The sequence below is a fragment of the Tetrao urogallus genome (assembly GCF_951394365.1).
Source record: "Tetrao urogallus genome assembly, chromosome: 5".
Classification (NCBI taxonomy): domain Eukaryota; kingdom Metazoa; phylum Chordata; class Aves; order Galliformes; family Phasianidae; genus Tetrao; species Tetrao urogallus.
Window position 1 is genome coordinate 23,631,522 of NC_136818.1, and position 12,153 is coordinate 23,643,674.

The 12,153-nt window shown below is 41.5% G+C and overlaps 1 protein-coding gene across 4 annotated transcripts in view; it reads right to left on the reverse strand.

The window, feature by feature from the left end:
• Positions 1-12,153, reverse strand: part of DNM3 (dynamin 3) — a gene marked incomplete at both ends in the record, with an annotated part of 166,979 nt that overhangs the window by 62,555 nt on the left and 92,271 nt on the right. For all 4 annotated transcript variants that reach the window (XM_079535787.1, XM_079535790.1, XM_079535788.1 and 1 more), the window contains one exon: positions 1,460-1,569. In XM_079535787.1, coding sequence (XP_079391913.1) covers positions 1,460-1,569 — 110 coding nt within the window. The remainder of the gene's footprint in view (positions 1-1,459; positions 1,570-12,153) is intronic.

A 12,153-nucleotide genomic window follows, 5' to 3' on the forward strand; every position in this document is an offset into this window, starting at 1 on the left:
GGCAGTTCAGTGATTGATATTTAAGATGATGAAAGCATTCAAATGTTAGTCAAGCAAAGGAGAAACAATGAGGCTAAACTTAACAGATTTCTCATGGAAGGCTGACATCAACCCACCATGACAGCCATCCTTCCTGACGAAAGTATGTGCAGTGATGGGACAATGGACAAATCACACAGCTACAGTAGAAAATCATAATTACATTAACTTCCAGCATCTGAAGAGAAAAGATGAAAAGTTTTGCAAAGTTTTTTTTCTGTGCTCCAGAAATGCTTGCTGAGAATAAGATTTCAGAGACATACTTTCAAAGGACATCTCTTGGCAAACAATGTCCACATGTGGGCTAGCTGAGATGTCAGCAAATGTAGGCAAAGCCTCCTTGGGGCAGTTCAGAGTGAGACTCACATTGCGTCCTCATGTTTCTGGAGCCAGCAGAAACTTGACAGCCCAGAAATCCTGTGCTTTGCTTTTGCTTTGCAGGAGGGAGGGACACTTCTAGCTTCTGAAAGAACTATTTCTAGCCAGTTCAGGAGCAACAACAGCTGGCTCTGCAGGGAGCCACATCCAGCCCTCATCATCTTGAACATCTGATTGAATTGCCTAGCTTTAGTGGCTGGGGGGGGTGGATGTGAAGAGACTCAGCAGAAAAGAAGAAAACAATGGCACTGATGAGTACTACCGCTAAAAGATATTCTACTTATTTTCCTGAAGAAGAAACTACAGAACTTGCATTTCATCGGCTGCAGTGCAATTCCACTGATCTAACTACAAATGCAGTAATAAATCAGTAAATAAATTAACAAAAATGCAGGTCATTTATATGCCTTTAAGTGTTCTCATGTTTTCCTGGCTTAGTTGTGCAGTTATCTGAATTGGCTCTGCCCCCTCGGTGGGCTTCCTCAGAGTGACCAATCCCTCAAATCAGAGGACAGAATCTGGAAGAAAAGTCTGAGGCAAAACACTACAAAGCAAAGATTCCAGTGAATTGAGAATGCAGAGGATGTGTTCTCCATTCAGCTGTATTTAAACCCAAACAAACAATAAAACGATGCTCAAGAATACAGACAAGCAAGTTTTTCCACTGGAGAAAGTGGAAAGCAATGACGCGTTGGTGATTTACACCAGTTGAATCTGGTCACAAGGTACAGAAGTCATGAATGTTTTGGTAAGCCTAGGAGACTGCCAAACAAAACAAAAATAGGATCAGGAGATGATTATTCAGCCATGCAGAAAAACTAAATGACGAATCACGGAGCATTTCACCCCATGAGTGGCCAGGAGAACGGACACTAACCTTTCAACCCATCATTATGCAACAGCAAAAAAGCAGATGAATCAAGAGTATCAACATTTTGTTCACTCAACACAGTGGAAATAGCAGAACTGCACTCCCAGTTATTAAAATGCTCAGTCAGATACACCTTTATGCAATTATCTGCAGAAAAGCACATTCTCTTACCTCTGCTCTGTGTTAAACAATGCAAAGATATGTTTGCTAGACATGAAGCTCTTTTCAACATCACGCACTTTCAAGTTGTCCAGAGGAAGCATGTACTTCTTCTCTTTTTCCTAGGAAAAAACAGATCAAAACAACACTGTGTAAGAAGACTCAAAGAAGTCTGACACCAACATGCTCTGATCAGTCAGCGGTATCTTCAGTACTTTTATTATAAGAGTGTATCTAAAATCAAAATGGCTTGTTATCTTTCACAGGTATAACTGCAAGAGAAATGAAATGTCAATTCCAGTTGTTTTTCTCTGATCCTATTGAAATGTTTCCTAACAAAACCAAAGTAATCCACCAGAAATAAATAAGCATCTACATTTATTCTTCTCCCTTCCTCTGAATTCTAAGAAGACACAGATTTGACTAAAGGAATCTAATCAATACAGAACACTCCTACCGTGTCTGTGCAGTGACTGGAGTAAGCTGTGATATAAAATTAATCTGTTTGGAAGTACTATTATCAGATTTTTTTGGCTGGCATTTGATGCTTCCTGGATAAAATTTCTTTCCACTAGTCAAGCATATAAAATCACAGAAAATCGAATATATACATTGCAGATAAACAAAATTGGATTCCACTCTAACCAGCTCAGTGTCCATACAACAGACATTATCTACTCTCTCTTGCTGTTGTGAACTATTCTCTTATTTATTCTCTCATGTATCGCACTCTCATTAGCAGCACAGTCTCATTTACAGCACAGTTGGTACAATTTCTAGGTTGTAAGTTTCTGGCTTCTAGTCACTCTAAATTAAGGACTAGTAACACTGACAAGCTAATTTATGATGTCTGAACAAAAAGGTCCTAAGATTGTGAACCATTCCTGTTGTGTTTAGCTTCGTTGAAGTCCTGCTACTGATAGAGAAACCAGGGCAGAACTCTCTGTTCTTCTCTGCTAATACAGTTCATGCTAAGTAGATGTCATTTAAAGACATCTTGCAAAACAAGAGGGGCATCACCTGCATCAGAGCATTTATGCCCTGAAACTTGTGCAGTGAATACCAGATGATCTTCTCCTGAACTTGGCTATTCAACAACCCTACGGAAGAAGTTCAGTTAATAACCAAAGGAATACAGCTGAGGATTCCTTTACAGTTCCCTGCCTGGCATCACAAACTAAGACAGTCTGAAAATGACCATCATTAGAACTAACTGAAATCTTGTACCCATTGCACTTGCTGAAAAGGACTGAACAGGACACTGCTTGGTAAGAAACATTCATGTGGTTTGTTGTGCCATGAAACAGAGTAAAAGGACCAAATTCAGCTAGCAATTGTTTTTAATTTGTACAAATTCCCTAGTCATTTCCATAAGAAATACACAAAAGTAACTTCCATGCAAAGAACTGGAAGAAGTTCTAGCTGTTCTGCAATGTGTGTGCTGGGAGGGCAGAAGCAATAACACTTGGCTAAGCTTCAGCAGATTGCAAAACTAAACTGGATGGGAATGTATCTACAAGTGAAACTGCAAAAATATTATAGTGATGTGTCCAGCAATGGCTCACTTTCCTAGACAGCTTTATAACAGGCCTCAGTAGAGGAAAAATGCATATTTCAAAGGCCCTTCTGGTAAAGCTTGGCTACTACTGTTTTGTCAAATCCAGAGTGGAAGTATTACATAAAAGTTATCTGATGCATTTTCAAACTGTCTAGATCAGCCATCTTAGAAAGTGTACCCAGCTAAATATGTAAAGGTCACATATAGCATATTCTACACTCTCCCATCTAATGAGTATTCTAATGAAAGACCCTTTAGGTCTGTCAGTCTAAGCTACTTATCAGAGGTAACGTGTGAATTAAAGACAAATCATAGCTTTCAATTGAAACCTGGACTAAACTGTAACATACATAAGGGGTGAGGTGCTGGAACTGGCTGCCCAGAGAGGCTGTGGATGCCCTGACCCTGGAGGGGATCAAGGCCAGGCTGGAGGGGGCCCTAGGTAATCTGATTGGGTTGGAACTGGATAATCCTTGAGGTCACTTCCAACCCAAACTATTCTATGATTCTATGAATCATTTATGATTCCATTACCAGAAATGTGAATGCTTCAGATGAAGAGCTTGTTCAGACAGACGCTATTTACTGATAAACCAAGCAACAGATGAGTAAAAATAGCACCCGATGAAAAAACGACACCAAGATTCTGATTGTCTATTCAGAAGTAGGAAAGTTTTATAAATGTTTGGTGCCAAACTGTGAGAAAGTGTTTGTTCTGTAGCCACCAGGAAAAAGGAAATGCCTATTGAAGGCTAAGAAGTGGTTGGTATTTATTTACATGGCCTTCTACCCACATGCTGAGACAGAGCAGTTTCCAAGAAAGGGAAATCATAGGGTGCCTGCGCCTGGAATTCTAACAGAGACAGCATGTCACACATGAGAGATCAGACCTAAATGTTGCCTAATTCCAGGAGAGAACTATTACTGCAATATTCAGGCATGGCAGCAAAACTCAAAGCTTTTTTTTTTTTTCCTAAACAAGAAGAAATATATCCGTATAAGACTGCGTGTGAGCTAATTTAACATAAGATGAATATAACAACATTTCAGCCTCAGCTCAGTTAATACTGTATTACAGCAGGGCAAAAAGTCTCCAGCCAGGACTGTATCTGTGCATGTTTCTCGTCTTGAGAAGCTGACAGCACAGAAAATAGGGAATGTATGAAGCCTGGGAGGAATGGGGCTAGGCACACTTCTACAAGTGACGACATGCACATAGCTGTGGGTCCAGTTTGTCCCCTCAGCATTTGTTCTTCTTTATTTATAGATTTTTATTTTTACAATGGGGCAGAGAACTTAAGCATGACATGAGGGGAAAAATGAAGTGTAACATGAAGGGAAAAACCAGCACATGCTGATCTCATGTACAGACTTTGCTTCTCTTTTTCCTATACAGTGTAGAGGAGCAGAGGGAAAAAGTGGGAGGCAGCACAGCGCATTCCTGTCTCTCTGACATAAAAAAAATGCCCATAATGCACCTTAGAAAAACAAACCAACCTGCAAGCCTGCAAGGCCTTCCGACCCTTGAGACCATGTTTCACCACCCGTGGGCATAAGTAGCACTCATGTCCTTAATGGACTGGTTCTCTCCTGCACTCCGACAGGCAAATAGGCTGCCAGGAACTGACAGCATGATGTAAATATGCCATATTACAACTGGCCCTTCCTTCTCCAGTGTTTAAATGTACTAAAAATAAATACTGCTGAAGTCCAAGATGGCACAAGGGATTGAAAAAATACAAAAGCAGCTCCCCTCCCCCAGCAATGTTTCAGCCAGTACTTCCCATCTAATGAACTGTATTTTCTTTCAGCCAGAGGCAGAAATGATGTAAAACTACATTCCCCCTCGTCTCTGCTTTTGCAGCTTTGTAGGTTCTGTCAGACCAGCAGAAGAAACCTTGGACGCAATTTCATCTAAGTGGCTTTTTCAAAGAGATTGTTTACTTCCTCATCTTCCAGTTATCAAAGTGGATTCTCATTTCTCACTTCAGGATGGTTACTGTACAACAACATGCAGGACAAACTGCACTCCCTGTTTTACATCCTGAGGAAGAGAAGCAGAATTCACAGGACAAGTCACATACATGATGCTCAGGTTGTGAGATACATTTTAGTCTGAACGTTGGCCTAACACCTTCAGTTATGTCACTGGGAATTAAGCCAGTTTGCTGACCCCTTAATGCTTTTTGGAATACCAGTGACACCAAGACCTGTCTACACTACCTGGGAGGACTGCAAGTCCAATGAAATCAGACTCTCAAGTGGAAATGCAGACAACACTGGCAAAGCCTGATGAGAGCTATTTTACAGCAAGGTTTATTCTGTACGTTTTGTCCTGAAAGCACAGTTCTAGAGAATTATTACTGCAATTGCACACTGATAGCAAGTACAAGGTATCCATGAAAGACCACTGTCAAAACTGTTATGCATGATGAGGCAAAACAGTGACTTAAACTCATAAACTGAGGAAGGACAGATATGAATGAAGGTCTGTGAGCAGCCGACAAAAAGGCCAACACTTGTATTTCTGAAGCAGGTTGCCCCACCAGCACGGCACTGCTCTCTGCATTAAGTTCACCATCAGCACCTCATGCCTAAAGCTAACCTGACCTTGTGATCATCGTCTTTAGGAGCAGCTGGTGATGGCAGGCCATGATTAAGGCATCCTTCAAGCAGGGTGCTAATGCAGTTCACCTGAACACCAAGGCCAAGCAACCATTCGGCGAAGCAGTTAAGCAGCAGAGACACAAAATAACAGCTAAACGATGTTCTAGAGCACTGTACTCTTGGTTAGCTGGATTATTACCCCAGCTTTGCAGACAGGAACAAGCACAAGAAGTGGTGGCTTGTGAACCTGCTGTACCAGGGTGATTTGTATTAGAGAAAGAATACGAACAAAAAAGTGTGAGGAAATGCTGGTGAAGTGTGCTGAAAATACACCCCCATATCTCCTGAAAAGGCACAGACTTATTTACATCTATGGGAGATGCATGCATTGCCAATACAGAATAGAGCACTCTGAGGGATTTGATAAAAATGCAGACTAAAAGTTTCGAAGCAACTTTCATAGAATTTAAATCTATTTCCAGGAGTTACCCGTAATCTAACTATATCCAAAAGCATTTTACTGTCATTTTATTTCAGCTTATTTTTCTCAGTTTAGAAAGCCACAATGCATCTTCACAACAGTCTTTGCTTGATCACACTTGGCTTTAAAGCATGCTCTGAAAAAATGAAGCATAAGATACTTGCAAATTACTCCAAACCCTTGTAGAAAAACGAGGCAAATAATTTTGTTACAGACAACTCATTGGAATTCAAGCCTGGGTACAGCTGTAGGAAACATAACTGAAGTGTCTATAAAACAAAGAAGGAACTGCTTTAAGAGAAGAGCAATGCATCCATAAGCATTCTACCGCTGTCACAAAAAGCATAGCAAAAGAATACTTAGTGAATTGCAGATGACAAAACCGTGTTCCTTCTACCTATGCACTCCTCCCTGCAGTCTTCCACCACCAGCCCCTACATGGCCTTAGCTATTGATGATAAAGCACTGACATCAAGAACTTCTCCAAGATTTTCTGTCCTTTGACCACTGAAACCAGATCAGTTTTAACCACCATGCAGATCATCTTTTCCAAGAAAGAACCACATACTTAACAGCATTTTTGACACAGACAGCTGACTTCTGTTGAATAAAAGGATGTTTTTTTTTTTAATTTCCTGTTGCAGTTGCTGAGAGTTTGCCACCATAGATTCTTAATTCTTCAATGATGTCAGTCGCCCAGGCATCAAGAAGCACTATCATATATATACAAATGATTCCCTAAGTGCTCAAGCAAAAGTTTTCAGGCAAAAAATAAAAAACAGCTTGAGCATCTCCTCCCTTCCCACCCTCTCTCCCCCTAACCCCCCAGTCTCTGCAGGCAGGCAGGCAGGCAGGCAGACTGTTCCCCTGCCCGCTCTGCTGGCAGTGTGTGCCTGGGGACTCTCTAACTTTACTACACCATCATGGATGTACCTTATGCAGAAAGCAGTACTGTCACATCTATCTATATTGACAAGGATAACTGAGTATTAGAAAACTTTCACATACAGATATATACGTGATTAAGTATTAACAGTAATGTAGAAGAACCATCATATAATGCTTATAAGAACCAACTTGAGGAAAATGCTGGAGAATAAATTGAGAACTCCAGACCGAAAATCTCAAAACAAAAACATGAGTAAGGCTTAGGATGATAACCCAGACTAACAGAAGGAAGAAGCACAGAGCACAGAAAAGCACAAATACCAGATCTTGTGCTTCTTGAGTGTTACAAGACTTTATCCTCTGCCACGTCAGACCTGAAAGCACAGCTCAACAGGGGAGATCTGATGGTAGAATTGTTTGATTTCAGATTTGAAATGTTCTTTTTACATTTTGCATTTGTAATATTTTTAGGCAACCGTGAGCATTCCTGGCACTTCTGATTTTAAGGCAATCTACTCTAAACTCTTCTTTATACGTCCCCTTATTTTTCTCAGTCTTTTGGTGCCTTCTCCCACAAGGTGCTATTAAAGAAAATAATAATCAAGTGATTTGTTTCATATCTGGTGTTCCTTCCGAATTCAGCTATGGTATTACTCCTGATGCTGATGTGCAAGCAGCCCTTAGACTGGTCTTGTCATTCACATCACAGTATGACATTTATTTCCCAGAGTACTTTTCTCAATAAGAACCTGTATTATATCTTTTTCTGTCACTTTCCTTCTGCTCAAATTCCTTCAGGAATGGAACCATAAGACTTCACAGCTCTGTATTTGAAATACTTCATCCTTTTGAGAAATGGTCACTGCTGCCTTTCTGGAAAGAGTTCACTGTTTGCTACTTCTCAAGGCCTCACAGAATTGCCTGTCAGCTATTTTTTAATAATACATTTCTCACTCTTGTGCTTTACCTTATCTTGCCTATTTTCCCAGTAGCTGCAGAGAGCACAGCAAGATGTAAGTATACAACACAAAGCAAACACCAGATCAAGCGACCGCACCTCCACTTCTCTCTGCCAGATCCTCTCAAAAGTTACTAATTTGAACCAGTAACACCAGGAGACATTTGCATGAATGGTGTTCAAGAGTATATGAAACCTTTGTGAAACTCTTATCAGCAGAGGATCACAACCTCTTGACCCAAATGAGGCACAGATAGTGAGCCAGTTTCTGGGTGATAAGGATTGCTGGGTGATCCTGCGTGCTCTGTCTCCTCCAGCCCTTTTCCTACCAACCTGAGCTCGCCTGCAGGGTGAGTACCTTGCTGTCCTCAGGGATCATAAGCCCCAGCCCAGGCTGCAGTGCAGCAAGACACTGAAAGCCTTCTCCTGCAGCCCAGCCAGACTGCTAGCACAGTACAACCATCCTCCCAGCAGCCTAATTCCCAGCTCTAGAGCTCTTCTGCCATTCTTCTCATCCCTCCCCTTGTCTCCTATGGCAGGTAACTGCATCCCTTTGTATTGATGCAGACCTTAAACAGCTGGATCAAAAATAAAAATTCCAGTTATTTCATTGGTACTCCCTGTGCCTTTCCATAATCACTGCATCCAGCACAAGTATAACAGTTTTGGGAATATGGAACAACTTCAACATGATTCAAGATTGCTGCTCTTCAGAAGAAGTTTTTGTTATCACAGGTGGAAGGTCTTTTACTGGTCTGTGCTGGGTGATGTGCTCTGAGTAAAAGGATCAATCCAAGAAAGCTCCTGATGAAGAGGAAATCTCTGTTTAGCTCCTATTAGTTAGAATCTTGAAAGGTCATTTTGAATTTGGGAAATCTTGTCTGGGAAAGAAGCCAGCTCTGCTCTGAAGTGGTGCTGGCATTTAAAATTGAGAGGAAGCCCCGACTGATGCACCAGTTAACAGTCTGGAAAAATTCTGCTTGGATGTGTCTAGTGACTGCTCAGAAGGGGGGTGGGGAAGACAATTCTGACCTTTCTATCCCTTGTAATGAAGCCTGCTTATGACAGCTTGTTTTTCTCTACTGGTGCTCAAGTTTGTATTTTTCTCTCCTCATCTACTGCAGACCATCCATCAATCACAGTGCTTTGGGGGAGCAATAGCACAGGCTGGAGGCATTGCTGCAGCATGGCAGAGGACACAGTGACAAGGACGTACCAGTGACTGACTGTGAGATCTGACTTTTCTGTTGAGTAAGGCTTTCCATTCATGCAGTTTAAAGTTTTGCTAGCATGTGTGTACATACATATACGTCTTTTCTTCTTTACAGAATAAACATAATTCTTGAAAGCTGTTCTCATTAAAAAGATGTGATGTTCATATGTCAGTTTTGAAGAGCGACCATCTAAGTGAGTAATCTCTCCAGGTCCAATGATCTCTTGCACTAGGAATATGAAGTGAACACTTAAGAAACCCCAAACAACAACAAAAGTTCATCTGCATTTTCAGCTTCTTTAGCCCCCTCAGGTTGCACATGAAGAGAGCCCTTCAAGCCTCCTGAAATTCTCTCTGGGTATATGAAGAAGATATACCTTTGCTATAGTACCCTTTTTTTCCACTGGGATTTCATTAGTTAAAACTGCTTCTGGCTTTTGAATGCATTTCAGTTTCTTTAAAATGAATCCAATTGAAGCTCTGGCTCAGGAGGCCAACATATACTTTCCTCAGGTACCAGCTGAAATATCCAAGACAAAGACAGCTTCCAGATCCTTTGCATGCACATAGGCACACAGGCATTTGTGCACACATACGTGAAAAGAATTCCTATCAAACAATAAATATTCAATAACATAATTATGTAAAAAAATAGTAAAAATAATTAAGCAGGATTTTCCTGAGGCAACGCATCTGTCTCCGCTGGACTCCTGAAGATGCAACAAAATACACACACATGCAAATGAACTCATGGTATTTGTGCTGCCCTGCTTGCTTGTTATCACTAAAAGCTTTCAGACAGTAATCAATTTCACTGCGGTGGAGATTACTGCAAAATGCATTAAGAAGTTCACGCCTGTGGCAATGGTCACTGAAAATATTTTGGAAAGTAGCCCAGAAGTATAAGACTTTTTCCAGACATCCGAGAGAAACTCTGGTATGACAGAGCTTCTGGTGTCAAGCCTTCTCCCCCACCGCTCCTCCTTTTTCTTCTTTCTCCTCCCCCTCCACCTTTTTTTTATTCTCTCTTTTATAGCAGCATTTTCAGAAGCTACATTTCAGCTTCTCTCTCCCTTTTTCATTCTTTTTTATTATTTTTTTAAATAAAGCAAACCAAGATACTTGGGTCATGGAAAACTAACTTCTGAGGCACAATTGTCTGAAGATATCTCCTGCTTTGCTCCATGCAAAATGCAGAAGTGCACACTGGCTTCTCAATTTCATCAAAGAAGTCACTGAATGATAACAAAAGAGTGAGGAAACCACATTCTTATTCCTCTGTTACAATGCTTATTTTAATTGATTTTTTAACTAGCTCTGGGACTATTTCTATATTAGATACACAAAGGAAAGGAATACATCATATTTTAGAATTTAAAAAAAAGATATCCCAAAATAATTGTGTTGATGTGCAAGAAAATCTCTGTCCTTTTAAATTACTGTTAGACTGAAGCCTCTTCAAAAAAAAAGTCGTCAGGAAACTAACCCAGACAGAAATTCTCTTGAAGTGCAGAGCCAAATTGTTCCTCAAACTGACCTTAAGTTGTCTTTGACTGCAACTGTCCACAGACAGAGTTCTCAACATCATCTGGCCCAGCAGGAACTTGAACGCGAGAGGGGACTGCAGACTTTCCCATAGCAAACATCGAACAATAGCTGAACTCTGAGAAAGGAACCTGACACACACAGGCATGGGAGCATGAAAAAAAGGTTGGTAGAGCATCCAAGATGTTGTGAAAATATCACACTTGACCAATTAAGAGCTAGAGGAGAGCAGCAGAGGAAACAACATCAAAGCATTCCTTAAAGTTACTGTCATTAAAAAAAAACAAACAGCAAAAACACACAACTGGAAGGTTGTGGAAGGCATTATGTCAGAGCCCACTACCAGGATGTATGCAAGTACACAAGAGCTGGGCACACAGTGATGGTTTTGAAACTGCAGATTCCATACATTAAAAGCTAATGTCCCAGAGCTGCTCACCTACAGCAAATTCCTTCCTGATAACACACGTTGTTTTCATACATGGGAAAGTGTGTACAGTGAAGGCAACAACACGCTGCTAGCTGTTTTGATTGTGCTCAGAACACAGAGAACAGGACCTGTTCCACTATCACCATAAGGGAAAGTATGTGGAGCGTTCAGCGTATCTGAGTAACACAACTGACAAGTAAGCACAACTCCTACAGCAATGGCTGCACGCTCCCTTTAAATACCGTGGCAGATGGTGAATTGAGACAGAACTCAGCAGGAGGTACCAAGCCTGGAAATGCCTACAGCAGCACCTCTGGAAGGAAGGAGGATTCCTCCAGCAGAAATAGCCATAACTGCTCAGCTGTCATCGCTGCCCTTCTGTGTGACTGCAGAACACATTTATTGACAGATCGTCTTTGTCAATTCCATACGTGCTCACCTCTGTGCCCTTGCTGAAACAGAGTGACAAGATAATATCCGAACACCAGATTTGAGAGCTGTCAAATACTTGGCACTGAAAGCAGTTCCCTGGAGGCTCAGCTATGCAGTCCTGAGCAGACAATACTTGTGTCCAGCAACAGACTGCCCAAAGCTGTACTTCGCAGCCAGGCAGAAGCATGCATAGCTAAGAAGCAGGCTAAGAAACATAGAAACTTTAACTTGAAGCAAATTGTCAGCCCTGTGGTATTAATTTCACTTCATTGGAGGTGACAGCTTGAGGTTTCTGTTGTAAGAGGCTGAAGGAGCACCGCTATAGCCAAGGGATGAGAGTGGGAGGGCTGACACTGCACAGGGCGAGAGGCTCCCCAGGAAGGTGGGCTGCTGAGGAGGCAACCTGTGACACTTCTGGCTGCCAGATTCATTTCCACCAGAGCAGCCACAAAAGCTCGGTTAACCAGAGACTTCGTCATCACTGCTGCAAGCAACACTATGCATCTCAGTGTCTCAGCAGCTGGGAGGAGGAATTTCCCTTGCTTCTGGATGGTTCACAACGTCTTCAGTAACTGCCAGATTAACACTCTTGCA